The 26,613-nt window shown below is 41.1% G+C and overlaps 2 protein-coding genes across 29 annotated transcripts in view; one reads left to right on the top strand and one right to left on the bottom strand.

The window, feature by feature from the left end:
- LOC118387195 (endothelin-1-like) overlaps nt 1-26,613 on the top strand; it is a 308,791-nt gene that overhangs the window by 8,193 nt on the left and 273,985 nt on the right. For 3 of the 5 annotated variants that reach the window (XR_008140776.1, XR_008140777.1, XR_008140775.1), the window contains exons 2-4: nt 2,517-2,676; nt 4,559-4,687; nt 4,796-5,823. Coding sequence is in view for 2 of the 5 variants with exons in the window: in XM_035775365.2 (XP_035631258.1) it covers nt 2,517-2,676; nt 4,559-4,687; nt 4,796-4,904 (398 nt within the window). In the remaining 3 variants the exon portion in view is untranslated. Of the gene's footprint in view, nt 1-2,516; nt 2,677-4,558; nt 4,688-4,795; nt 6,787-26,613 lie in introns of those variants that run through there. The other 2 variants (XM_035775365.2, XM_035775366.2) reach the window with 1 other exon arrangement.
- The window catches only part of LOC118386916 (adhesion G-protein coupled receptor G6-like), a 64,808-nt gene continuing 55,831 nt past the window's right edge, over nt 17,637-26,613 (bottom strand). For 23 of the 24 annotated variants that reach the window (XM_052523641.1, XM_052523644.1, XM_052523636.1 and 20 more), the window contains 5 exons: nt 25,012-25,114; nt 24,455-24,738; nt 23,864-23,965; nt 23,225-23,380; nt 17,637-19,958 (listed from right to left, as the gene is read on the bottom strand). In XM_052523641.1, coding sequence (XP_052379601.1) covers nt 19,768-19,958; nt 23,225-23,380; nt 23,864-23,965; nt 24,455-24,738; nt 25,012-25,114 — 836 coding nt within the window. In that variant the 3' untranslated portion in view covers nt 17,637-19,767. Of the gene's footprint in view, nt 19,959-22,595; nt 22,634-23,224; nt 23,381-23,863; nt 23,966-24,454; nt 24,739-25,011; nt 25,115-26,613 lie in introns of all 24 variants that reach the window. The other variant, XM_052523642.1, reaches the window with a different exon arrangement.

Here is a 26,613-nt window from a genome sequence, read left to right as displayed (position 1 = left end):
CCATGGGGCCACGCAGCCGTCATACCGCTCAGGAAGGAAGGAGATGCATTCTGTCTGCTAGAGATGAACGTACTTTGGTGCGAAAAGTGCAAATCAATCCCAGAACAACAGCAAAGGACATTGTGAAGATGCTGGAGGAAAAGTATCTATATCCTAGTAAAACTGACTATCCTACCGATCCTCGACTTCGGCGACGTCATCTACAAAATTGCTTCCAACACTCTTCTCAGCAAACTGGATGCAGTTTATCACAGTGCCATCCGTTTTGTCACTAAAGCACCTTATACTACCCACCACTGCGACTTGTATGCTCTAGTCGGCTGGCCCTCGCTACATATTCGTTGCCAGACCCACAGGCTCCAGGTCATCTACAAGGCCATGCTAGTCAAAGCTCTGCCTTATCTCAGCTCACTGGTCACGATGGCAACACCCATCCCTAGCACGCGCTCCAGCAGGTGTATCTCATTGATCATCCCTAAAGCCAACACCTCATTCGGCCGCCTTTCGTTCCAGTACTCTGCTGGAACGAATTGCAAAAATCGCTGAAGTTGGAGACTTTTATCTCCCTCACCAACTTCAAACATCAGCTAGCTGAGCAGCTAACCGATCGCTGCAGCTGTACATAATCTATTGGTAAATAGCACACCCATTTTCACCTACCTCATCCCCACAGTTTTTATTTATTTACTTTTCTGCTCTTTTGCACACCAATATCTCTACCTGTACATGATCATCTGATCATTTATCACTCCAGTGTTAATCTGCAATATTGTAATTATTCGCCTACCTACCTACCTCCTCATGCCTTTTGCATACATTGTATATAGACTCCCCTTTTTTCTCTTGTTAATTGTTTACTCCATGTGTAACTCTGTGTTGTCTGTTCACACTGCTATGCTTTATCTTGGCCAGGTCGCAGTTGCAAATGAGAACCTGTTCTCAACTAGCCTACCTGGTTAAATAAAGGTGAAATAAAAAAATAAAAAAAAATAAAAATCCACAGTAAAACGAGTCCTATATCGACATAACCTGAAAGGCCGCTCAGCAAGGAAGAAACCACTGCTCCAAAACCGCCATAAAAAAAGCCGGTTGGCAACTGCACATGGGGACAAAGTTTGTACTTTTTGGAGAAATGACCTCTGGTCTGATGAAACAAAAATATAACTATTTGGCCATAATGACCATTGTTATGTTTGGAGGAGAAAGGGGGAGGCATGCAAGCCGAAGAACACCATCCCAACCGTGAAGCACAGGGGTAGCCGCATCATGTTGTGGGGGATGCTTTGCTGCAGGAGGGACTGGTGCACTTCACAAAATAGATGGTGTCATGAGGATGGAAAATTTTGTGGATATATTGAAGCAACATCTCAAGACATCAGTCAGGAATTTAAAGCTTGGTCACAAATGCATCTTCCAAATGGACAAGCATACTTCCAAAGGTGTGGCAAAATGGCTTAATGAGGCGTCAGGGCAGCCTAGTGGTTAGAGCGTTGGACTAGTAACCGAAAGGTTGCAAGTTCAAATCCCCGAGCTGACAAGGTACAAATCTGTTGTTCTGCCCCTGAACAGGCAGTTAACCCACTGTTCCTAGGCTGTCATTGAAAATAAGAATTTGTTCTTAACTGACTTGCCAAGTAAAATAAAGGTAAAAATGACAGCAAAGTCAAGGTATTGGAGTGGCTATCACAAAGCCCTGACCTCAATCCTATAAAACATTTGTGGGCAGAACTGAAAAAATGCGTGTGCAAGAAAGGAGGCCTACAAACCTGACTCAGTTACACCAGCTCTGTCAAGAGGAGTGGGTCAAAATTCACCTAACTGTGAAGCGTGTGGAAGGCTATCTGAAACATTAAACACTTTGGCCAGTGGGTCAGAAGTTAAACAATTTAAAGGCAATGCTACCAAATACTAATTGAGTGTATGTAAACTACTGACCCACTGGGAATGTGATGAAAGAAATAAAAGCTGAAATAAATCATTATCTCTACTATTATTCTGACATTTCACATTCTTAAAATAAAGTGGTGATCCTAACTGACCTAAAACAGGTAATTTTTACAAGGGTTAAATGTCAGCAATTCTGAACAAGAGATTAAATCTATTTGGCTAAGGTGTATGTAAACTTCTGACTTCAACTGTGTGTCTGACTGACATCAAATGTATAACCAGTGATGATCAGTGTCTTTCTGAGGGCTGGATAAAACGCTGTCTGTTGCCAGGTGTAGCCCAGTGGCAGTAAGATGGCCTGTAGACTCTGAGGGCTGGAGGACACTCAATAAGTGAATTGTTTTATAGACTATTGGCCCTTATGAGAAGCACATAAAAGGATTGATGTGTCACGATTATAACAGCATTAGCAGTGCCAAGCGAGCTAAAGTACACACTGTTCTTCAGAAACGAATACAAATGGAGTGACCGCAATCTCACAATTCTGTACCCTATGTCCTTGTAAAAGGTTCATTAGCGTGTGTTATCTTGATATAATGCTTTATTCGTGGGTTTTCTCATTCTCCCAGCATACTCAGACTCCACCTCCATCCCTGGTTCAGAGGGCCCCGTGAAGCTGCTTAACCACAGGCCCCTTCGGCGGGAGAAGCGTTGTTCCTGTGAGAACCTGAAGGATAGAGAATGTGTGTACTTCTGCCACATCGGCATCGTCTGGGTCAACACTCCTGGGTGAGTCCGTCGAGACACTCACACAGGAACATCACACAACACATACCATAGCGAGAAAGATCCTGAAGGCACATCTCTGTGTTGTGAAATCAGAGATACATCTATACATAGTTTTGGTGGATTGACAAGGTGGAAATGCGTAACATTTGAATGATAAATTATCATGCTGTATCAGATTTTTGTATTGCACCATGGTGTGTTGTGACAGCGCAGTGAGAAGCCACAGGGTTTTTTTTTTTTTTTTGCGTTTCATTATCACATCAGGGTGTAAGGAGCTGGATGATTTGTGGAACTCTGTAAATCTCAAAACCACAAAGTGTCAAGGATTTAATTTAAAATAAGAGGCAGCTACTGTTTATCATCAGCTAAGAATGTCTCTCAACTCTTTTCTGCTGAAGCTTCTTGTGTAACATAAATAAAGATATCTACTCACATTTTTCAAAAACAAGTAGTGTAACTCTTCAACATTTACTACATTCAACTTACAATAAGATGGATCTGAACATACCTCCTGACCCAAATATCCCACATCCAATTAGTTGGAGCAGTGGTTAGAGCATCTGTCCTCTTGTTAATTCCTTGTTTCCCCAAAAGAGCTTTCATATGTGTTCTGGAAGTACCAGGTTTCTATAAGTTTGCCACTATGCTGTACTTCCCCATGGTTAGCCAAAAACAGCTACTAAAGACTAAGGCCTATACATTTGAGGTACTATGCTATGTTTAAACATGGAATCACAGTAGTAGTATGCAATTATGTAATCCCTTGTTGTTGCCATTATCATATCATTGGTAATACCACACACGTCCGCCTACCAAACATTATTAAAACAAAGGGGTGGATATCGGCAGTTAGGAACTGATATTATATTTCATATTAAAGTTCACAAATAACCATTCATTTCCAGAATTAGCATAGGGTCTTATGAAACTCATGTGTGGTTTCTATTAAATTCTGTTGACTCAAGCTATCTACTTCCAACGCCAACTCTAGCAACTACGACAGGTCACAGTTCCTAAAAATTTGAGGACATTTACTGGCAGTCATAGAGACAGGCATTCACCGTCCAAAAAACTACAACGGGGAGAAAGAGATGTGAAAAGAAAGGGTCACCTTTCAACAGCTGCCAAAAACACAGTATGGAATGCAGATGTGTTGGTGTTTAAAGAGCAGGCTGCTCTGACTGACAAACTGACCTACCGACTGACTGACCTACCGACCGACTGACCTACCGACAGATAGATGGGTGCATGTGTGTGAGTGTGTGCCTCAGCGTGCGAGGGATGAGTGCATGTGTGTGATGGTGTGTGGAGAACACAGGGAGGAAGTGACCCTGTTTGATGGGGATGCTTTGAGCCGTGCATGGCATCTGGAATCATTTTACGGTGTGCATGGTCTTGTTAACATGTTCCAGGCATGAGATGGGCATCGAGCCATAATGGCGGGCAGGCAGACATGCTCTGGTTGGCATCAGGATAAAGGTTAATTCCCAGAGCAATGAAAGAGCAGCTTCAGGAGATATAAATGTGTTATTACAGACTGCCGTCCTCTCTGTGTCCTGTAAGGCAGATTTAGTACATTATACCCTCGAGGCTCATTAGACACCAGTGTTTGCCCAGCTTTTCAGGGTCATGCGGTTGTATACAGTACATGGTAACTGCTTAATTGCTTCTGTAAAAGCATTTTGTGAGTGCCAATAGTGATAGGATATTGAGCTATTATGAGCGCTTCAAGATAAAATTCCAGACATCCTGTGCTGTGCTGTGATAAAATAAAACAAAACACTGAGTTCCCTTTGTAGGTTAAGAAACACATCCATTCAAAGAGATTGTTCATCCTTCCATGTACAAAATGTGCTCATCAATCCCCTAACTTTGTCTCTAGTCAGATAGTGCCATATGGAGTGGGCTCTTTCCCTGTTCGACTGAGGAGAGAGGTGGGACGGTGCTTCTGCACGGAGAGAAATGACTTGGAGTGTCGTCACTTCTGCTCTGCCTTGCGGACACTCAAAGAGTAAGTGTTCTTGATTCACATTTCAAGTGTGTTAATATCATTGCTATGCCATGTCAAGTGTTGGTAGGAAAGGAGTTTAAATTGTCATTGTTGTCCTAATTTCCATAGAGGTGAAAATGATTTGGTCAAGAGGAAGTTTGCGACAAAGTTTAAGAAGAGATATAAGGCTGGAATCTCGGATGAAAGGAACCAACAAACACTAATTCAAGAAACCTGAAAGGAGAGAATGGACACCACCCTCGTTCCATGTGTCATCCACTTTCATTGGTCTCTTTTACAATACGATGCAAAAGAACATTGTACAATGGTGGCCTGTGTCTGAAATGTATTTATGAAATTATGTCGTAACTTTGCCTTCTTTTTGTCATTGTGAATAATTTTTGAATGATTTTATTGCTGTACATAAATATTTCCACTTTACAACATTACAGTACATACATAATTTTGAAATCAGATATTGTTACATTAATGCAGAAATGATCAGTATTAAGAGAGTAAATGTAAATGTCTTGTATCTCTGTCAAAAGTATCTGTCATTTTAACATGTTTTGACCACTTACATCCATTGGACATGTTTTCTGTCATGAAGTTTGAAAGTGAAAGATGTAGATGCAAAGCAATGCTGTTCGTTGTTCTTCACAGTGAGTTATATGCCAAGCCAGACAGGAAATAAACTGTGTGATCTAGGACAGGTGGGTTATTGTACAATATAGCCAAAAGTAAAACATTTACAGTTGAAGTCAGAAGTTTACAGACACTTAGGTTGGTGTCATTAAAACTCATTTTTCAACCACTCTACAAACTTCTTGTTAACAAACTATAGTTTTGGCAAGTCGGTTAGGACATCTACTTTGTGCATGACACAAGTCATTTTTCCAACAATTGTTTAGCAAGGAAGAAACCACTGCTCCAAAACCACCATAATAAACTCCAGACTACGGTTTGCAACTGCACATGGGGACAAAGATTGCACTTTTTGGAGAAATGTCCTCTGGTCTGATGGAACAATATAGAACTGTTTGGCCATAATGACCATCGTTATGTTTGGAGGAAAAGGGGGGATGCTTGCAAGCCGAAGAACACCATCCCAACCGTGAAGCATGGGGGTGGCAGCAGCAATTTTTGGGTGCAAGGAGGTCTACAAACCTGACTCAGTTACACCAGCTCTGTTAGTAGGAATGAGCCTAAATTCACCCAACCTATTGTGGGAAGCTTGTGGAAGGCTACCTGAAACATTTGACCCAAGTTAAACAATTTAAAGGCAAAGCTACTAAATACTAATTGAGTGTATGTAAACTTCTGACCCACTGGGAATGTGATGAAAGAAATAAGAGCTGAAATAAATCATTCTCTCTACTATTATTCTGACATTTCACATTCTTAAAATAGATTGGTGATCCTAACTGACCTAAAAAATGTTTTTTTTACTAGGATTAAATGTCAGGAATTGTGAAAAACTGAGTTTAAATGTAGTTGACTAAGGTGTATGTAAACTTCTGACTTCAACTGTATATTGTTTCATAGATGATTTTATAGCTAATACATGACAACATACCCTATATCCTTGTGGTTTTATGGCACATTATATACAGCATGCATGCCTTACAATGGAGTAACTCATTGACTGAACGCCCTAGCCTGTCCAGCATTTATGGAGCAGAAGAAGAGTGGCTGTCATCCAATCATCATCCCCCTCCTTTCCTCTGCTCACCTTACAGTCAGGTCGAGCATTGCTTTGGGGATCAGAGATGGACCTTGTCCTCTCTGTGCTCCCTGCTGACCATTTCTCTGTCAGCCTGAAGAAGCCTGTAGGACCGCTGGATTGAACATGATTACACCCTCAGCCCTATCTAGTCTTCTCCCACAATGCTGTGCTCACAGCTCACAGGAAAATAACTCTGTTCCGTTGGATATTGGGCCATGGTGTCTCAATGCATGATTTGTGGCTTTATGCTACTGCAATTTCTTCAACTTTGCTCTCATATTGTTTACAGTGTTGTTTGCAATGTTTTGTTATAGATTACTGCGGTACATCCAACCGTCCCATGAGGATAATCAAGTAGGACAAATTCTACACACAACATAAACAAACATATAAAGCCAGAAGCCTCTCAATTTTCTCTGAATGCAACATGATAGTTCCTTTTCTTTTGAACAATTTCTTGGAAAAATAGAGGTATTGCATGAACAAAATTCACACATACTGTACCTTCAGAAAATCGAACAAATGGAGAGGTGGAAACAAATGTCTCCTGTAGACAGTTCCCATCAGGCCATATATTACAGATGGATCTTCAGGGTCAGATATATAGTGTGCCCAGGGAGCTTAAGTGAAACTAGAACTCACATCTGCTTCTTATAAGACCAAAATTGGCCAAAGCTTTTCCAAAACGAGATGTCTTGGATATTCCACCGTTATAAATGCAAAGGCATTAATCATTTAAAATGCAACGATTTTAAGTTAATGTTACCTTAACAAAATACAATGCTTTATAAAATCACTTGCATATTATGCTTGGCAGTGCCAGGGAGTTGTTTAGCAGGTGATGCCAGTTAAGGATGGACCCTTTTTAAAAAAAATTCTGCCTAAAATGACATGCCCAAATCTAACTGCCTGTTGCTCAGGACCTGAAGCAAGGATATGCTTCAGGTCCTGAGACAGCAGGGGTTCAAACTGTAGAATCCAGTTCCTACATTATAACGTGAAAATAGATTTTATCAAACAAAACAAAGCTACTTTTTATCTCTGGGACCCTCAGGATGACAAATCAGAGCAAGATTACTGAATACATTATTTACCTTCAGAGGTGAATATATCAAACCAGAGGCTGTGATAAAAGCATTTTGTTGTTGTGCTCTCTGCTCAAACAATACAATGGTATTTTTACACTGTAACAGCTACTGTAAATTGGACAGTGTAGTTAGATGAACAAAAATGTAAGCTTTCTGCCCGTATAAGACATGTCTATGTCCCGGAAAGTTGGCTGTTACTTACAACGTCAATCTAGTTACATTAGCGCACGTTAGCAACAACCGTCCCGGTTTAGGGTCACCGATCCCGTAGAGGTGCTTCAGAGACGAAGAGAAAGGACTACTCAGGACTTTAAATGCAGGCCTTAGATACAAAAATACATTATAAAACAGTATTACTATCCTATGCGTTGTTTGCTGTTTATCCTGTCAATTCATATGCCTTGAGTAAAGCCAGAGTGACAATCTATGCGGATGACTCAACACTATACATGTCAGCTACTACAGCAACTGAAATGACTGCAACACTTAACAAAGAGCTGCAGTTAGTTTCGGAATGGGTATCAAGGAATAAGTTAGTCCTAAATATTTCCAAAACTAAAAGCATTGTATTTGGAACAAATCATTCACTAAACCCTAAACCTCCACTACATCTCATAATGAATAATGTGGAAATTGAGCAAGTTGAGGTGACTAAACTGCTTGGAGTAACCCTGGATAGTAAATTGGTGCAGCTGGCTTCCGGGTTGGATGCACACTGTGTTAAGAAGCAGTGTGGCTTGGTTGGGTTGTGTATCGGAGGACGCATGACTTTCAACCTTCGTTTCTCCCGAGCCCGTACGGGAGTTGTAGCGATGAGACAAGATAGTAGCTACTAAAAACAATTGGATACCACGAATTTGGGAAGAAAAACTGATAAAATTTAAAAAAGAAAAAAACATATTGATATAACAGTAGCTAAGATGGGGAGAAGTTTTTACATAATAAAGCGCTGCTCTGCCTTCTTAACAACACAGGCAGGTTTGTCGCACTTAGACTACTGTTCAGTAGTGTGGTCATGTGCCACAAAGAGGGACTTAGAGGGAAAATTGCAGTTGGTTCAGAACAGGGCAGGACGGCTGGCCCTTAAATGTACATGGAGAGCTAACATTAATGGCATGCATGTCAATCTCTCATGGCTCAAAGTGGAAGAGAGATTGACTTCATCATTACTTGTTTTTCTAAAAGGTGATGACAAACTGAACATACCGAGCTATCTGTTTTAAATACTTGTGCACACCTCGGACACCCATGCATACCCCACCACACATGCCACCAGGGGTCTCTTCACAGTCTGCAAGTCCAGAACAGACTTTGGGAGGCGCACAGTACTACATAGAGCCATGACTACATGGAACTCTATTCCACATCAGGTAACGAATGCAAGCAGTAGAATCAGATTTTAAAAACTGGTAAAAATACACCTTATGGAACAACGGGGACTGTGAAAAGACACACACAAGGGTACAGACACATTGCCATACCAGGCAGTGATGCAACCAGTCATGCTCTCGATGGTGCAGCTGTAATTCTTTTTGAGGATCTGAGGACCCATGCCAAATCTTTTCAGTCTCCTGAGGGGGAATAGGCTTTGTCGTGCCCTTTTCATGACTGTCATGGTGTGTTTTGACCGTGATAGTTTGTTGGTGATGTGGACACCAAGGAACTTTAAGCTCTCAACCTGCCACACTACAGCCTAGTTGATGAGAATGGGGGCGTGCTCAGTCCTCTTTTCCTGTAGTCCACAATCATCTCCTTTGTCTTGATCACGTTGAGGGAGAGGTTGTTATCCTGGCATCACACGGACAGGTCTCTGACCTCCTCCTTATACAGTAGGCTGTCTCATCATTGTCAGGCCTACCACTGTTGTGTCATCGGCAAAATGAATGATGGTGTTCAATTCATGCCTGGCCATGCAGTCATGAGTGAACAGGGAGTACAGGAAGGGACTGAGCATGCACCCCTGAGGGGTCCCCGTGTTGTGGATCATTGGGCCAGATGTGTTGTTACCTACACATTCTTGAGCCTTGTTGGTTAAGCTTTAGCTACCTGCAGATTCATATTCCAGAATTTCATGCATAGTGGCTTGCTATGACAATCCATTTGTACTGTAGCTATAGGTTGGAATTATGGTTAATTGTTTAGCTAACGAGCTAACTAAGTACATGTCTAAACAAAAGACTCGGCCTTCTATTGCATTCCATGTGTACATGTCTAGACAATAGTGACCCATCCACTTAGATAGATGTGGCTGGGGGTGGTTATAGCATTTCTTTCACACAATCCTTCAATTTAGACAAGTGTCTGGGTAAGCATCATCTAATAATTATCAAATATTTTTATCTGGACACTTTTAAAGTCAGATTAGGGTAAAGGCCAAGGACTAGATAAGGTGTATGTTTACTTAGTGTAGGCTACTACTTTCTCCACTTTTTGTTTCAAAATCTTTGGTTGTTTACTACACTAGTTTACTCACTCTACAGTATTGAGCACATGGCCTCACATGCGAATCCTTAAGGAGATGGGTGGTTTCTAATGCTCAAGAGGGAGTGAACAATGCTAAATAGGTGTAGACAAAGAAGAGCTCTCCGATAGGTGTACCAAAACATTCAAGGCGCATTTTCTCAAAGATGGGGTTTCAAGTTTTTAAACTTTCAAAGCAGAATTACTTTCCCATTGTTCCTCAACTGTAGTGTAGGATATATCCTTTTGTAACTCTGAATCTCTACTTTTATCCAATGTAAAAAAACACCATTTCAAATTTTGCTACATTTGACCGAATCGAGGCAGTGGGTCACAAATGCTTGCTGGATTCCCTTGCATTCGATGCTAACAGCGGCAACAATGTCATACTCTTTTGACCAGACAGAATCAGATAAATGGGCTACACATACAGAGACAGAGGGGCACTGTTTCGTTTGCTCGGATGTTTTCTTCAGGGGAGATACAGTTGAAATCGCAAGTTTACAAACACCTAGGTTGGAGTCATTAAAACTCGTTTTTCAACCACTCCACAAATTTCTTGTTATCAAACTATAGTTTTGGCAAGTCTGTTAGGACATCTACTTTGTGCATGTGTAGCGTGGTTTGTTCTGCATTGTGTACTGTTAATTAGGACACTGCCACGACTGAAGGTCTGCTGGTTGAATTATTTTTATTTGCCCTGCACACGAAGACAACACACAATATTTTAGCCCGTGGCGCAGTCATAGCTATCAGGCACCTGCGCAAGCACATGGACACTCACTCAAACACTGTCCCAAGTACTCACAAGTTACAATAGATACCCTAGTTAGCGAGTTCAGTGAAACTTGTTAACATCAATCTTTATATTGTCCACATTGTAACAAACTTATGGTTGCATTACAGCACATTGTGTAACATTACCATGGTTTTATATTGAACCATTTCGGAGCCAAGGTCAGGCAAAAGAGGGGGTACGGAAATACAGATAACCCGCGATGGGCCAAACCAAAATATACAAAACTTTTACAATCACGTGTATGTACAATATTGATATGAACAAGTGTTTGTACACCAAATAATAGCATTAGCTATGCAGCTGTAATTAAATAAATAAAAACACACTGAATTATTATCAAATTATTAACATCCCCTGTTGAACTGGCCGATTTGAATTTGTCCTTGTGTGCAACTTGATGCATAATCTAGGGGAACAACATCACACTGCTACACATGACACAAGTAATGTTTCCAACAATTGTTTACAGACAGATTATTTCACTTATAATTCACTGTATCACAATTCCAGTGGGTCAGAAGTTTACATACACTAAGTTGACTGTGCCTTGAAACAGCTTGGAAAATTAAATAAAATTATGTCATGGCTTAAGAAGCTTTTGATAGGCTAATTGACATCATTTGAGTCAATTTGAGGTGTACTTTGGTGGAAAAAGGGGGAGGCTTGCAAGCTGAAGAACACCATCCCAACTGTGAAGCACGAGGGTGGCAGCATCATGTTGTGGAGGTGCATTGCTGCAGGAGGGAATGGTGCACTTCACAAAATAGATACCATTATGTGGGAAGAAAATTCTGTGGATATATTGAAGCAACATCTCAAGACATCAGTCAGGAAGTTAAAGCTTGGTCGCAAATGGGTCTTCCAAATGGACAATGACCCCAAGCATACTTCCAAAGTTGCGGCAAAATGGCTTAAGGACAACAAAGTCAAGGTATTGGAGTGACCATCACAAAGCCCTGACCTCAATCCTATAGAAAATGTGTGATCAGAACTGAAAAAGTGTGTGCGAGCAAGGAGGCCTACAAATCTGACTCAGTAACACCAGCTCTGTCCGGAGGAACGGGCCAAAATTCACCAAACTTATTGTGGGAAGCTTGTGGAATGCTACCCAAAACTAAATGCTACTAAATACTAATTGAGTGCATGTAAACTACTGACCCACTGGGAATGTGATAAAAGAAATAAAAGCTGAAATAAATCATTCTCTCTACTATTATTCTGACATTTCACATTCTTAAAATACATTGGTGATCCGAACTGACCTAAAACAGGGAATTTTTACTAAGATTAAATGTCCAGAGTTTAAATGTATTTGGCTAAGGTGTATGTAAACTTCCGACTTCAACTGTATATTCAGCTTCTTGCGAATTGAAGGAAATATATGAAACACAGAGAGACAAAAGATAAATTATTTTGTACCTTTTTATATATTTTTCTTTGTAAATGTTTTGGGGAAGATTGGCTTCCCTTGGAATCTATGAATACACTCCACTGCCCAAATGTCAAGTACTTATGATCATGTTGCACAGTACTGCAGCCAGACAGCAATCGCTCATCCTTAGGAACTACGGTGATGTCCTGTCTTGAGACAGCTAAGCTGATAATTATATTTTACTGTCTGGAAATGATTCCTTTCTCATTGTGATTTTACAACACCAACACAGAGCATTAAGCACATTAAGGACTGGATTCCATCCTTATTGCCCAAGTATCGCAGATGATCCATGTTAAATTGTCATGGTCATTTCCATTTGAGCCTACGTACAGTATACAGCGTTGACTGTGAATGCAGTCTCCTCAACCACAGGAACATTCAATGACAATTAATGCCATTCATATAGCCCTTACTAACAGGAAGCAGTAGGGTGAATTCAGAAAAACGTTTTGCCTTTCGGTCTTCTCTAACATCTTTTGATATCTATCCAAAAACTTAACCCCACACATGATACACTTCTGAAATGCCCAAGATGTTGCCTAATCACACAAAAATATCAAATGTTTATATCCTATTCAAAGGAGGCATTACACACCCATTTGTGTATACTTAGCCAAAATCATATTTTCAGTTTGCATATATTGAACTGGGACAGCAGGGTAATAAACTGGGTCACCATTAATATCGTCCTAATTGTATCCCAAGGACAATTCAATTCACACTTTGTTGTTATATTATCATCTTGAGGATATCAGAAATGCATCTTGTGTTGGGATAATACTATGCTGGATAGAGGTCGAACAAGGTTACAAAAGACAGAAATGCAAAAAGTGGGACAGCTTAATCCTGACACAATTCTTCCACTTCCTGACGGGCCGCTCCCAGGTGGTGATGGTAGGAAACAACACCTCCACTTCTCTGATACTCAACACAGGGTCCCCACAAGGGTGCGTGCTCAGCCCCCTCCTGTACTCCCTGTTCACTGATGACTGTGTGGCCACACACGCCTCCAACTTAATCATCAAGTTTCAGGAGGCTGAAGAAATTTGTCTTGGACCCTAAGACCCTCACAAACTTTTACTGATGCACAATTGAGAGCATCCAGTTGGGCTGTATCACTGCCTGGTATGGAAACTGCACCGCCTGTTACCGCAGGGCTCTCCAGAGGGTGGTGCGGTCTGCTTGCCTGCCCTCCAGGACACCTACAGCAACTGATGTCACAGGAAGGCCAAAAAGATCATCAAGGACATCAACCACCACAGCCACGGCCTGTTCACCCCGCTATCATCCAGAAGGCAAGGTAAGTACAAGTGCATCAAAGCTGTGACCGAGAGACTGAAAAACAGCTTCTATCTCAAGGTCATCATACTGTGAAATAGCCATCACTAGCCGGCTACCAGCCGGTTATTCAACCTTGCTCGCCCTATATACATAGACATGGAATCACTGGCCACTTGTATATACTGTATTCTATTCTACTGTATTTTAGTCAATGCCACTCCGACATTGCTCGTCCTAGTATTTATGTATTTCTTAATTCCATTCTTTTACTTTTAGTTTTGTGTGTATTGTTGTGAATTGTTAGATACTACTGCACTGTTGGAGCAAGGAACACAAGCACTTCGCTACACCCGCAATAACATCTGCTAAAAATGTGTATGTGACCAATAACATTTGAGTGATTTACTTTAAGGCATATGAAAGTACACATGTTGCAGAAGGCATTTCTGCCAAAAAAAAACACATTTTTATTAAAAAAAATAATTAAGTTCAAATGGGTCTCCTGTGAAGTAGTGATGCGCATTATATGCCTAGTTTCCTGAAACAAATCACATTTGCAGTTTGTTTTGCTTGTGTTTCAGATTATGTTGCACCCAATATTAATGAATGATAAATAATCTATTGTGTCATTTTGGAGTCACTTTTATTGTAAATAAGAAAATAATATGTTTCTGAACACTTTTATATTATTGTGGATGCCAACATTATTACGGATAATGAATCGTGAATAATGATGAAACAGATGCCCCCAAGACATGCTAACCTCTCACCATTACCAATAACAGGGGAGGTTAGCATTTTTTTTTGGGGGTATGATATTTATGCCTCAGTAACTTTCTCACTCATCATTATTCACAATTCATTCAGAATTATCCATAATCATGGTACAGTAGCATCCACAAGAGTCACAAGCTTGATGTAGTCATTGCGTGCTAGCAATATGGGACCAAATACAACTTTTGACTAAATTGAATACACTATAATGGGCCAATTTCAACCGGAGTTGTACTAAATTATTCCTCTATGCCTATTCTGACCTTGAACTTAAGTATGAGATGCACGATATTTAATAAAGGATTGGCTTAAGATAAATGTACTGAAAACCCTATTTGAATGAAAACTACACAAGGAAATCTGTTGGCAATCAAGTGTGAGAGTTTTCAGCGGTCACATTAAAAGTATTCATCATGCGCAACGGAACGACGCCTACAACGCCTGTTATGCACCTTCATAAGGTAAGTCTGGAGACCAACTGAGAGGTGCATAGGAAAGGCTTACGTAAGAAAGGCGTACATTTCCTAAGTCAGAGTCGGTCCCTAAGTGGATTTGTCCAAACACTATTGACACCTTCAACTGGGGGGAATAAATACACAAAGCGCATTCATTTCTAAATGGTAAATCAGATATGTATGAAAATACCCTCAAATAAAAGGTGACATTCTGTGCTGTTGCCTCATGTGAAACATTGGATCTCCAATCCAACATGCGAAGAGTATAGAGCCAAATTAAAAGTTTAACCTTCACCGTCCAAATAAATACATCTTGGAGTGCATGTATAGAATGTTACAACCGGTACATACAATTGTAGTAACCTTGGTGGGTAGCATATGTGACCTGCAGATCAGTGTAACCAGTAACGTTGTCTGTCTAGCCAGACTGAGTTTCTAAATGGCCCAATCATCTGGTTGTGTAATTACCCTTCCATTTCTCTGAGTTCCTTTCTTCAATTCTGTTTTTTGGCTGCTGATACCTTGTTGACTCTGACTGCCCCTACCACATCAGTGCCATGTCTGGGAAGGAACAGACACCGTCATACTCCCACACAGCCAGTTGAAGTTGTCGGGGAATGAATTCCTTCCAGATAATTGTTGTGAGTGAACCCTGTCTCCACATTGTGGAGGAGAGGAGGGGATGAGAGAAGGGTAGGCAGGGCTGCTGCAGGCCAATAAAAGTGTCTGTGCCAAGGAGCCCTGGCATCAAACAGGAGCAAAATTATGGTTGAGATTAATGGGGAAGGCTAAATGTTTCCACAGCTCTAGGTACCTATTTTAAAACCCGACAATGTTGACTGCCTTTTTGTCATTGTTGTTTGTTCTCCGTGAGCCACCCTTCAGTCTTAGGTAGGCTACTGTAAAACAAGTCAGAACAACAGGCAGATAACTGGAGAGCTATAGGCGACCCATACTTATGTACATGTATGCAAGTTTAGTAGTGTATGTTACTAATATCTAAACCTTCATTTTGAATACACACATAAGTGAATTTGTCCAAATACATTTGGTTCCCTAAAATGGGGGGACTATGTACAAAAAGTGCTGTAGTTTCTAAATAGTTCACCTGATATAGATGAAAATACCCTCAAAATAAAGCTGTCACTCTGCACTTTATCGTCAGTCATTGTATCATTTAAAATCCAAAGTGCTGGAGTACAGAGCCAAAACAACAAACAATGTATCAATGTCCAAATACCTTTGGACCTCACTGTACGCAACAAACCATATATTGGATCTTCTGAGTAAACCATATTGTAAAGACTTGTTGATTGTGCAGAGAAGAGGCAGACAGTAAGAGTAAAGGGAGAAAGGATGGAATAAAAAAATATAAAATATAAAAAGACAAAATAAATCTAATTCTCGTAGTTGTTACGTCTTGCATCAAGTTAATCTGGTACCTATGTACAGTGGCTGCCGAAAGAATTCACCCCTTGACATTTAGCCTATTTTGTTGCCTTACAACCTGGAATTAAAATTGATTTTGGGGGGTGTTTGTATCATTTGAATTACACAACACTCCTACTGCTTTCAAGATGCAAAATATTTTTCTTGTGAAACAAACAAGAAAGAAGACAAACAACCAGAAAACTTGAACGTGCATAACTATTCACCCCTCCCCCCAAAGTCAGTACTTTTGCCCATTCTTGAAGGCAAAACTGCTCCAGCTCCTTCAAATTGGATGGTTTCCTGCTGGTGTACAGCAATCTTAAAGTCATACCACGGATACTCATTTGGATTGAGGTCTGGGCTTTGACAAGGCCATTCCAAGACATTTAAATGTTTCCCCTTAAACCACTCAAGTGTTGCTTTAGCAGTATGCTTAGGGTCATTGTCCTCCTGGAAGGTGAACCTCCGTCCCAAACTCAATTCTCTGGAAGACTGAAACAGGTTTCCCTCAAGAATTTCCCTGTATTTAGTGCCATCCATCATTCCTTCAATTCTGACCAGTTTCCCAGTCCCTGCCCATTAAAAACATGGTGTTCTCGGGGTGATCAGAGGTGTTGGGTTTGTGTCAGACATAGCGTTTTCCTTGATGGCCAAAAAGCTCAATTTTAGTCTCATCTGACCAGTACCTTCTTCCATATGTTTGGGGAGTCTCCCTTTTGGTGAACACCAAATTTGTTTGCATATTTTATTCTTTAAGCAATGGTTTTTTTCTGGCCACTCTTCCATAAAGCCCAGCTATGTGGAGTGTACGGCTTTAAGTGGTCCTATGGACAGATACTCCAATCTCCGTTGTGCAGCTTTGCAGCTCCTTCAGGGTTATCTTTGGTCTCTTTGTTGCCTCTCTTGGCAGGTTTGTTGTGGTGCCATATTCTTTCCATTTTTTATAATGGATTTAATGGATTTAATGGTTCAAAGTTTCTGAATGTTTTTTTTATAACCCAACCCTGATCTGTACTTCTCCAGAACCTTGTCGAGCTCCTTGGACTTCATGGTGCCGCTTGCCTGGTGGTGCCCTTTGCTTAGTGGTGTTGCAGTCTCTGGGGTCTTTCAGAACAGGTGTATATATACTGAGATCATGTGACACTTAGATTGCACACAGGTGGACTTTATTTAACTAATTATGTGACTTCTGAAGGTATTGATGGCACCATATCTTATATAGGGGCTTTTTAGCAAAGGGGCTGAATACATATGAACGCACCACTTTTCAGTTTTTTTTTGTTGAATTTTTTAAAACAAGTTATTTTTTCCATTTCACTTCACCAATTTGGGCTATTTTGTGTATGACCATTACATGAAATCCAAAGAAAAATCCATTTAAATTACAGGTTGTAATGCAACAAAATAGGAAAAACGCCAAGGGGGATGAATTCTTTTGCAAGGCACTGTATATGACCGTATATGACAAATATTAGGGTTATCATAAAGACAATTAGCTGGAGTCACCTTTGTACATTTCAGTTCTTTTAATTGCCTTTATTGGTGAAACACAATTCATCAATGGTGTTGAGACATACAGAGACAGCTTCAAGAAAATATATTATTGACAAAAGTTGTGGAAAAACGAATAACAGGGTTTGGAGAATGTTTTCAAATAGACCCAGACCATCCATATTAAATCAGTGATACATCTAAGTACAATATTGGTTTGGATCTAACCATTGTAATTTCCTAGCTCTTTGTCCTGGAAACATTATTTAATTATTAGGGAAATGTACGAATGAATCAGAGAAAATGATGTCTGGATTCTCTCTGCATTGATAGAACAATGTGCACCTCTAAATAATAGCCTATAACAAATAACATGACTTGATAAAGGTTGATAACTACTTTGTTGAATATTGGGAAATGTGTATTTTGGGATATCTTATTCAAATATGTATAAAGATGATGCCAGCAGTCATTTTCCAATTCATTGTAAAGATGAGAACGCCATCTTACGATCTCAACCCACTGTAATCCCTTCCCACACGTTCTTGAAATGAAGACCCCAAATCTGTTCAACACCACATTACCTCTTGAAATTTGGCCCCTGAGGGAATTTCTCATTGATGCTCCGATTATTTTCCTGATGCTGGAAAAGAACAGTTGAAAACACTGACTGCTTCCAAAATATAACTGGCCCAGTTCGCCTGCCCAGGTCAAGAGCGAAGCTTTGTTTGCCCACCAAGGTCCATCTTTCCAAAAACAGTATATCAATCTATCCAGGGGCATAGTCCTGATCAAATGGCATTGGGGATTCAAGAGGAATAACAAATGCAAAAAGCTCTATAGAAATAAATATAAAGACACTTTTAAACAACATTGTTCCATCGCTTCACAAACACAAACAACAATAGCTCACACAGCAACATTTAACGTAATGCAATATATTCAGTTCCCCTATTGGTGGGAAAATAAGACTACCATATTAAGCTAACTAAAGCAACATGGAAGAGCAGATTAACATGTTGCCACTTTAAAATGTTGGCATGAACGTGGATGAACAAATAATGCCAGTGTTTTGTCGTCCCTTTTCAATCATTACAGTATGTTGTGAGTTGCTGTACTGCGGAACAATTCAATGTGGAATGTTTATGAAACTCTCTTACCAAATCTAAGTTTAATGGCTGCGGGTTTAGTAACTTCTACAGCCATATATATATTGTAAATACATGGCTCTGGTAACCTCTATCCATAGAAGGGTCAGACTAAATGACACTTTAAACACAGGTCACCCACAGAGGTTGTCCTAAATCGAAGTGACCAAAATGAAGTAGTAGTGAATGGACCAATACCAGACATCCATTTATGCATGTGTTATTCAGTAGTAGAGCATCTGAAGGTTTAAAAAATATATACATGACAAATATAACATAGTCGTGATGATGATGTTGGTACGCTGACCAAGATAAAGTACTTTATGCAAAACCTCCTCATGCAAGGCACTGTAAAGGAACATAACATTGCTTTCCAGCAAATAAACACACACAGGATTCACAAATAGATGACTAAAGCCAGAACTACACCTCAACCTGTTCCTTTTGAGCACACGTTGACAATGCTACAGCTTTTAAAAACTCCCTCACGTTTGGTAGTCTTTGGGTTTGAAATATAGGCCTAAGCCTGAATATTTGGTCCAGATTGGAGGATTTTGCTTCCCTGTTGCTCATACTGGATTTCTACAGATCGCAGAATGAGAACAGAACAGTTAAGATTGTTGATAGTTCTGTACAGGAAAGGTGACCCTACTGAAAACCCAAGGCATGTGCAACACCAACTGAGAATCAATTATAGTGGGCGTATTAGATATACCATAAATATTTACACAACACATAGCCAGTTAAAGATTAATGTCACAGTATGTAAATCCCAAACTCCATTCTCCGCTTAGCCCTTCCCTTTTCTACAGAACTATGCATTTCCCACTTCCCTTTTCAGTACATCTCATTGACTGGACCAGCTGATTAAGTCAAATATTGTACAGTAAAAACAATACAGCCCTGCTGCTCTGGAAGCTACAACCCTGGGGTGAGACTGTGGACTGGGGGAGATCACCACTGGTTAGGGGCTAGCAGAAAAAGCAGGGAGAAGAAGAGAAGTGCTGGGTGGTCTAGAACTTGGTGCTGTGGCTGAAGCTGTCCGACATGATGATGTTCTTGTAGAAGTTGTCAGAGCGCGCCGAGCAGTAACCTTTGACCTTATCAATGACTTGGTGCACTGGGATGATGGAGGAGGAGGAAGAGGAGGCCTCACCATCCAAGGAGACACTTTTAGGATTGGTCTGGTTGGAGTAACCTTTACCTGTCCAAAGGTGAGGAGAGATAATGTCAAGGTTCAGAAACAACACACTGATCTTTGTGCTCTTTAACAATAGTGCACAGTACATTTCATTATTTTCTTTCCTTAAGCTCACAATGGCACAAAACTAATAGCAAAAGACAATTGAAAAATAAGCGAGTGAAAACCACATCACTGAACACATACACAAAGTAGATCTTAGGCCTAGATTCAATCAGATCGAGCGTTGACCGGTGATAGCAGACACCCGATTAGCAGATGTTTTGGCTGCGTCGGAGTTGGAACTGTGTTGGAGCTGTGAAATCGGTGAGCAGCTGCTCTTGCGATCATTGTCACGAAGCCACAAAGGCTGCATGAAATTTATCTTAATGCAACTCCGTACAGCCAATGGCAATGTCCTCTTTAGGTATAATGCCTGGAGCCGCTTGTGGATTTGACAGCTCTAATGCAGTTCCACCTTCGACACCATCAAAACATCAGTTATGCGGATGTTGGCTAAAGCGGATCTGATTGAATTGGGCCCTAAATCTATATACAATGATTGTGTATATATGATTGTAGGTTGAATATGTGGCACTCATTTTAAACCATTCTAATGAATAGGCTTTGCAAAGATGATTTGCCTGTGTTTTCCTGTAACACAGCATGTTTCTTTAGCTTAGAAAATGTTTAAAGTTTAGGTTTATGTCTAGTTCCGTCCCAATCTCAAATCTCTGGAAGACTGAAACAGGTTTCCCTCAAGAATTTCCCTGTATTTAGTGCTTGTTTAAATGAAGTCCCAATATTTTCTGAGCAACAATTCTCATGCATCTCTGCATTCTGGTAGAATTCATTCCTATACATGCATGCACATTCAAACAATCTTGAAAGTCAACCGCGCACAACGGACAACTACACATATCTGTGTATCTTTCCAACATGCTTGAACCGCTTCCATCTGTTTTTGCCTTATTCTTGCTTCGTTTGCCAAGTGATAATACATTTGGGTTGGTCATTTGATAATGTCAGGGCTAAAACATCCATTGGAGGTTTTGAATAGAATGACTTGAGTGGGTCAATTAAGCACAGAACACAGCCTATGCAAAGCCTTTGGCATCTTTAGTAACAGAACCGCTGGCTGTCTCCTCACTCCTGACACGATATGTATGTCTATTTTCAGTTTGAGAGACAAACAGCTATAATCACGATCACATATTAATCACTGGTTATTCATGAATTGGCATCCTCACTTTGATCCTGTTATTTCACCAAACCAGTTATCAACTTATCTCATACACTCAGTAGTCCTCACATTGCACATGTGTTCTTGATGAGGTAATGTAAGGTCCTCCTTAAAGTGTGTACACTGAACCCTATTACTCCTTAAAGAGTGTACACTGAACCCATCCTATTACTCCTTAAAGAGTGTCCACAATAAAACAAAGTTTATTCCGCAATGTCAAGTAAGGTATTGTAGGACACCTCGGTGGCAGCTTCACACATGATTCTCACCCCTTCGTTTCTCACCCACTGCTTTATAGGCTCTGTCAAGACTAGATTAGTCCATTAGCAGGGGGATGCCATTAATCGTTGGATCAGTACAATATGACAACATCACAGAGTAAATTGCAGATTATCTCACCAAGGCACACATCTGGAAACAATAGGATAGTGTACTGCATTGTACGCCTGACACGGATGCACAATGATTTTCTCTTGACAAATGATCTTTCACATTACCTGAGATCTCCGTGAAATCAAGATAATTAGGTCATTAATCATCTTATTATCACAAGGTCTGTGGAGACACATGTAATAAGGCACAAACGTCATGCTTGAATTGTGCATTTGGCTGTAAAGTATAGGTGAGGGTGATCACACTATCTCCATCCAATGGGTCAGGGATGCACACAAACACACACGTCTACAATTTTCCATGTGACAGTTGAATGCTGAAATGCAAGCTGTGTGTTTTACTGTGGTATCATTGCTGCTAGCAGAAAACAGAGGCATCCTAGGGGAGCAGAATTAGTGTGGTATGAGTGAGTGAGTGAGTGAGTGAGTGAGTGAGTGAGTGAGTGAGTGAGTGAGTGAGTGAGTGAGTGAGTGAGTGAGTGAGTGAGTGAGTGAGTGACATCTAGAACCACTGAGAAGAAAGCAAAGCAGCTCATCTGCCAAACTCTCTTATTGGTCAGATGATATTACTACAACTGTATTTATATTACTTCATGTCCATGTTTAAACCAAGTTAAACATGAATGTTATTAAGTTGTTATAGCATATTATCTTTGATGGAAATCTCAAAATGTTTTTCATTGACTTTAGAGAGAACAATGGCAGAATAGAGGTCTTTGTCATACAGGGTCTTCATGTCACCATTCAGTCTGGATTCAATCTAACTATCAAAGGAAGCATTTGGCATCGAAACTAAATGCACACTTGCCAATTTTTGTGTTAATGTCAACACAATATTTCTGTTTTAAACGGTAAAATGTGTTATTGTTCTGTGAGACACACCAGTGTTAAGGAAAAGTGCACACGCCCAGCTGTTAGGTTGAATCCAGGCCTTCATGTTCTAAAGGTGAAAGGCCAATAACACAACATCACATCACACTGTAAGAAAGCATGGAGTCAGGCTGGCTTTGATGCAGTTCAGTTTACCTCAGGAGGTTTTCCTTCGTGCTATTGGTGGGCTACATCTACACACACCACAAACATAAATACATACAGGAGGTCAGCCACCATGTAGCCCAGGAATAACTATTGTACACTAAAAGCAAGAAAACAAATGTTTCACACAGTCCTTGTAGACATACAGTACCAAAAGCTTGGACACACCTACTCATTCAAGGATTTGTCTTTATTTGACTATTTTCTACATTGCAAAATAATAGTGAAGACATCCAAACTATGAAATAACAAATATGGAATCATGGAGTAACCAAAAAAGTGTGAAACAAATCAAAATATATTAGCCACCCTTTATCTTGATGACAGCTTTGCACATTCTTGGTTCTTTACTATTATTCTACAATGAAAATGGTAAAATGGTTAAAAAAAAGAATGAAATAAAATAAAATGAGTAGGCGTGTCCAAACTTTTGACTGGTACTGTATATTTTTTGTAAATAAATATGAAGGGGAGAAAAGGTTGTGTAAAGTATCCTTCTTTTCATAACTACAAAAAGTAAACGTTGGTATGAACAAAATGTGGATCAATGAAACAGACCAACTGAAAGTAAACAAACCGCTGTGTGTGGCTCAATATTAGACCCTCCCATAGTGTCTTACCTGCATTACTGTTGCGCTTTGCAAAGGGGTTTAGAGTTGCTTTGGCCTTGGAAGTCCAGTTTGCTGTACTGGAGCCAAAAGAGCTGGAGGACAGGGACTTCCCCACCGTGTCTGAGCTGACCTTCTTGGTGTTGTTAGTGGCCGTCTTGCTCCAGTCTGCCACGCAACAAGAAACATTTCACACATACTTATTCAGGCAAAATTAACAGTGAAGTGATCTTTGTTACTTCAGAGTTTTATGGAGTTTCTGTATATCAATTTGACTGTGTATAAAGCTAAGACCTCTCAGGTTTTATACTTTAACAACCATTTTTCTTTGTTACTGTGAGTCCACAGGGCACTTTTACTGGACTCTTGTGCAGATATGTTCTAGCTTATATTCCAGTGACTTCAATAGGAATTATATTAACATTAGACAGGATTCAATATAAAACGTCAACTGAAAAGATTTTAACAAGATTTTTAGCTTAGAATCTTTATCACAATCACATAGGACTTTTATTAGCAATGTACAAGTACAGCAACTTCACCCCCCTCATCCTAAAACCTGTTACGATAGTAGTGTTGTGAATATCAGGCCAGATATTGTTCCTGAGAGGGAGAAGTCTCTTTGTCGTCTGATTCCTGTCAGATCTTTACCTGAGTTGTCTGCCAGGCGGAATCTGCCACAACACAAGTATCTCCTCCACTGTTTCTGGACATTCTCCTTCAGTGCACAGTGGAATATGAAGATGAATAAACCTGTTGGCCAGAAAATAACAATGGAGGAAATGCTGTTTAATAACAAGGAAGATGACAGAGAGGACAAATAAAAGAGAGCAAGTTTGGTTCGTCTTTCAATTGCCAGATGTTGTACCAATGAGACCTCTGGTGGAACAAATAGTATACGACATGACAATGAGTAGATTACTTATTATTGTTACCCACAGGAGGCTGCTGAGGGGAGGACAGCTCATAATAATGTCTGGAACGGTGCTAATGGAATGGCATTATGAATTCGATACCATTCCACTAATTCCGCTCCAGGCATTACCACGAGCTCGTCCTCCCCAATTAAGGTGCCACCAACCTCCCTTTGGTCTTAACATATAATGCATTAGAGACCTGCTTCGTACAAGAGTTTAAAGATAAACAAAAGACACCTTTGATCCAAACATTCACATATTAGTAACCAACACTACTGTGTATTTTCCTTTAAGGTGCACAGCGCACCATAGGATGGCGCTGTACCTTGCAGTGAGTTGGAGATGGAGAAGAGGTACATGAAGGCCAGGTTGACGGGTCCCCAGGCGAAGAAGGCGAAGCCCCAGGTCATGCCCAGGAGGAAGGTGAGACTGATGACGCTCCTCAGGTTCCTCAGCACCTCCTCACGCAGAGTGCGGTTGCTACGCTTCCCGTTGCGACCGCAGATCTGGATCATAACCACGATGAACATGGCCACGTTCAGGAGGAAGATGACAGAGAAGTAGCCCACACACGTTACATAGAACACCACATGGCTCCGGATCCAACAGCTGGGAAGAGGGGAGGAGGAAGAGGGGAGGAGGAAGGGGCCAGGAGAGGAGACATCAGTAAAATTGGTTGCCGTTGGTTAACTTACATGTTTTAGCTGGAAGGCTGGGCCAATATCACATATATTACATACATTATGGACTATAGTACATAGTTCTGGTCCTATAACTGACATATGGGAAGACATACACTTGGATTACACAAGTCTAAGACTCCATCTACATACAGAATGTCATATTTGTTATGCTATCTCTTGAACTTGATGCAGGACTCACAATTCAGAAGAGCCTTGTCCAGTGTCCCCCTTTCCATACTCCATTTTCCCATAGGAGTTTTTGTCAATAGCTACCACTGTAGCAACTATCGCAGCAGGCAGACCTGGAAGGGGGGGGGGGAATGATATATTTTTAACATTCAGGTATATGTAGGGTTGCAAAGAGAGGGTATATTACTGGTAACTTTCAATGTTCACCAGTAAACTACCAGAATTTTGGTAACTTTCAATTGTAATTTTTTATTGTATCACATGACATATGTACCCCTTTTGGGGTACTTCAGATTATAACAGGTTTCTGAACTTATCTCTGGACATCTTGTTTAAAATGTAATGACAAAGCTGTAAAACATGATTCTAGATATAAACCATCAACTAAGTGAACACCATTGGTGTTTAATATGAGGGTTTCAGCATGAAATATCCTTTATCTTTTTTTTTTACACACTTGTACTTATTTTATAATGTCAATATGTCTTTGTTGTAAATATTTTGGCACCAAATTGGTGGCAGTTGTGAAAAAATTAAATAGTTGGAATTCTGTAAACTGGCCGTTGGGGTGTGCTTGGTGTGGGATGTGGTATTTGGGGTGGGCTTGGTGTGGGATGTGGTATTTGGGGTGGGCTTGGTGTGGGATGTGGTATTTGGGGTGGGCTTGGTGTGGGATGTGGTATTTGGGGTGGGCTTGGTGTGGGATGTGGTATTTGGTGTGGGCTTGGTGTGGGGTGTGGTATTTGGGGTGGGCTTGGTGTGGGATGTGGTATTTGGGGTGGGCTTGGTGTGGGATGTGGTATTTGGGGTGGGCTTGGTGTGGGATGTGGTATTTGGGGTGGGCTTGGTGTGGGATGTGGTATTTGGGGTGGGCTTGGTGTGGGATGTGGTATTTGGGGTGGGCTTGGTGTGGGATGTGGTATTTGGGGTGGGCTTGGTGTGGGATGTGGTATTTGGGGTGGGCTTGGTGTGGGATGTGGCATTTGGGGTGGGCTTGGTGTGGGATGCTTGGTGTGGGGCATTTGGGGTGGGCTTGGTGTGGGATGTGGCATTTGGGGTGGGCTTGGTGTGGGATGTGGTATTTGGGGTGGGCTTGGTGTGGGATGTGGCATTTGGGGTGGGCTTGGTGTGGGTTGTGGCATTTGGGGTGGGCTTGGTGTGGGATGTGGTATTTGGGGTGGGCTTGGTGTGGGATGTGGCATTTGGGGTGGGCTTGGTGTGGGATTTGGCATTTGGGGTGGGCTTGGTGTGGGATTTGGCATTTGGGGTGGGCTTGGTGTGGGATTTGGCATTTGGGGTGGGCTTGGTGTGGGATTTGGCATTTGGGGTGGGCTTGATGTGGGATGTGGCATTTGGGGTGGGCTTGGTGTGGGATGTGGCATTTGGGGTGGGCTTGGTGTGGGATTTGGCATTTGGGGTGGGCTTGGTGTGGGATGTGGCATTTGGGGTGGGCTTGGTGTGGGATGTGGCATTTGGGGTGGGCTTGGTGTGGGATGTGGCATTTGGGATGGGCTTGGTGTGGGATGTGGTATTTGGGGTGGGCTTGGTGTGGGATGTGGCATTTGGGGTGGGCTTGGTGTGGGATGTGGCATTTGGGGTGGGCTTGGTGTGG

The sequence above is a fragment of the Oncorhynchus keta genome, chromosome 8 (assembly GCF_023373465.1).
Source record: "Oncorhynchus keta strain PuntledgeMale-10-30-2019 chromosome 8, Oket_V2, whole genome shotgun sequence".
Taxonomy (NCBI): Eukaryota; Metazoa; Chordata; class Actinopteri; order Salmoniformes; family Salmonidae; genus Oncorhynchus; species Oncorhynchus keta.
This window is presented reverse-complemented; position numbering and strand designations above follow the sequence as displayed.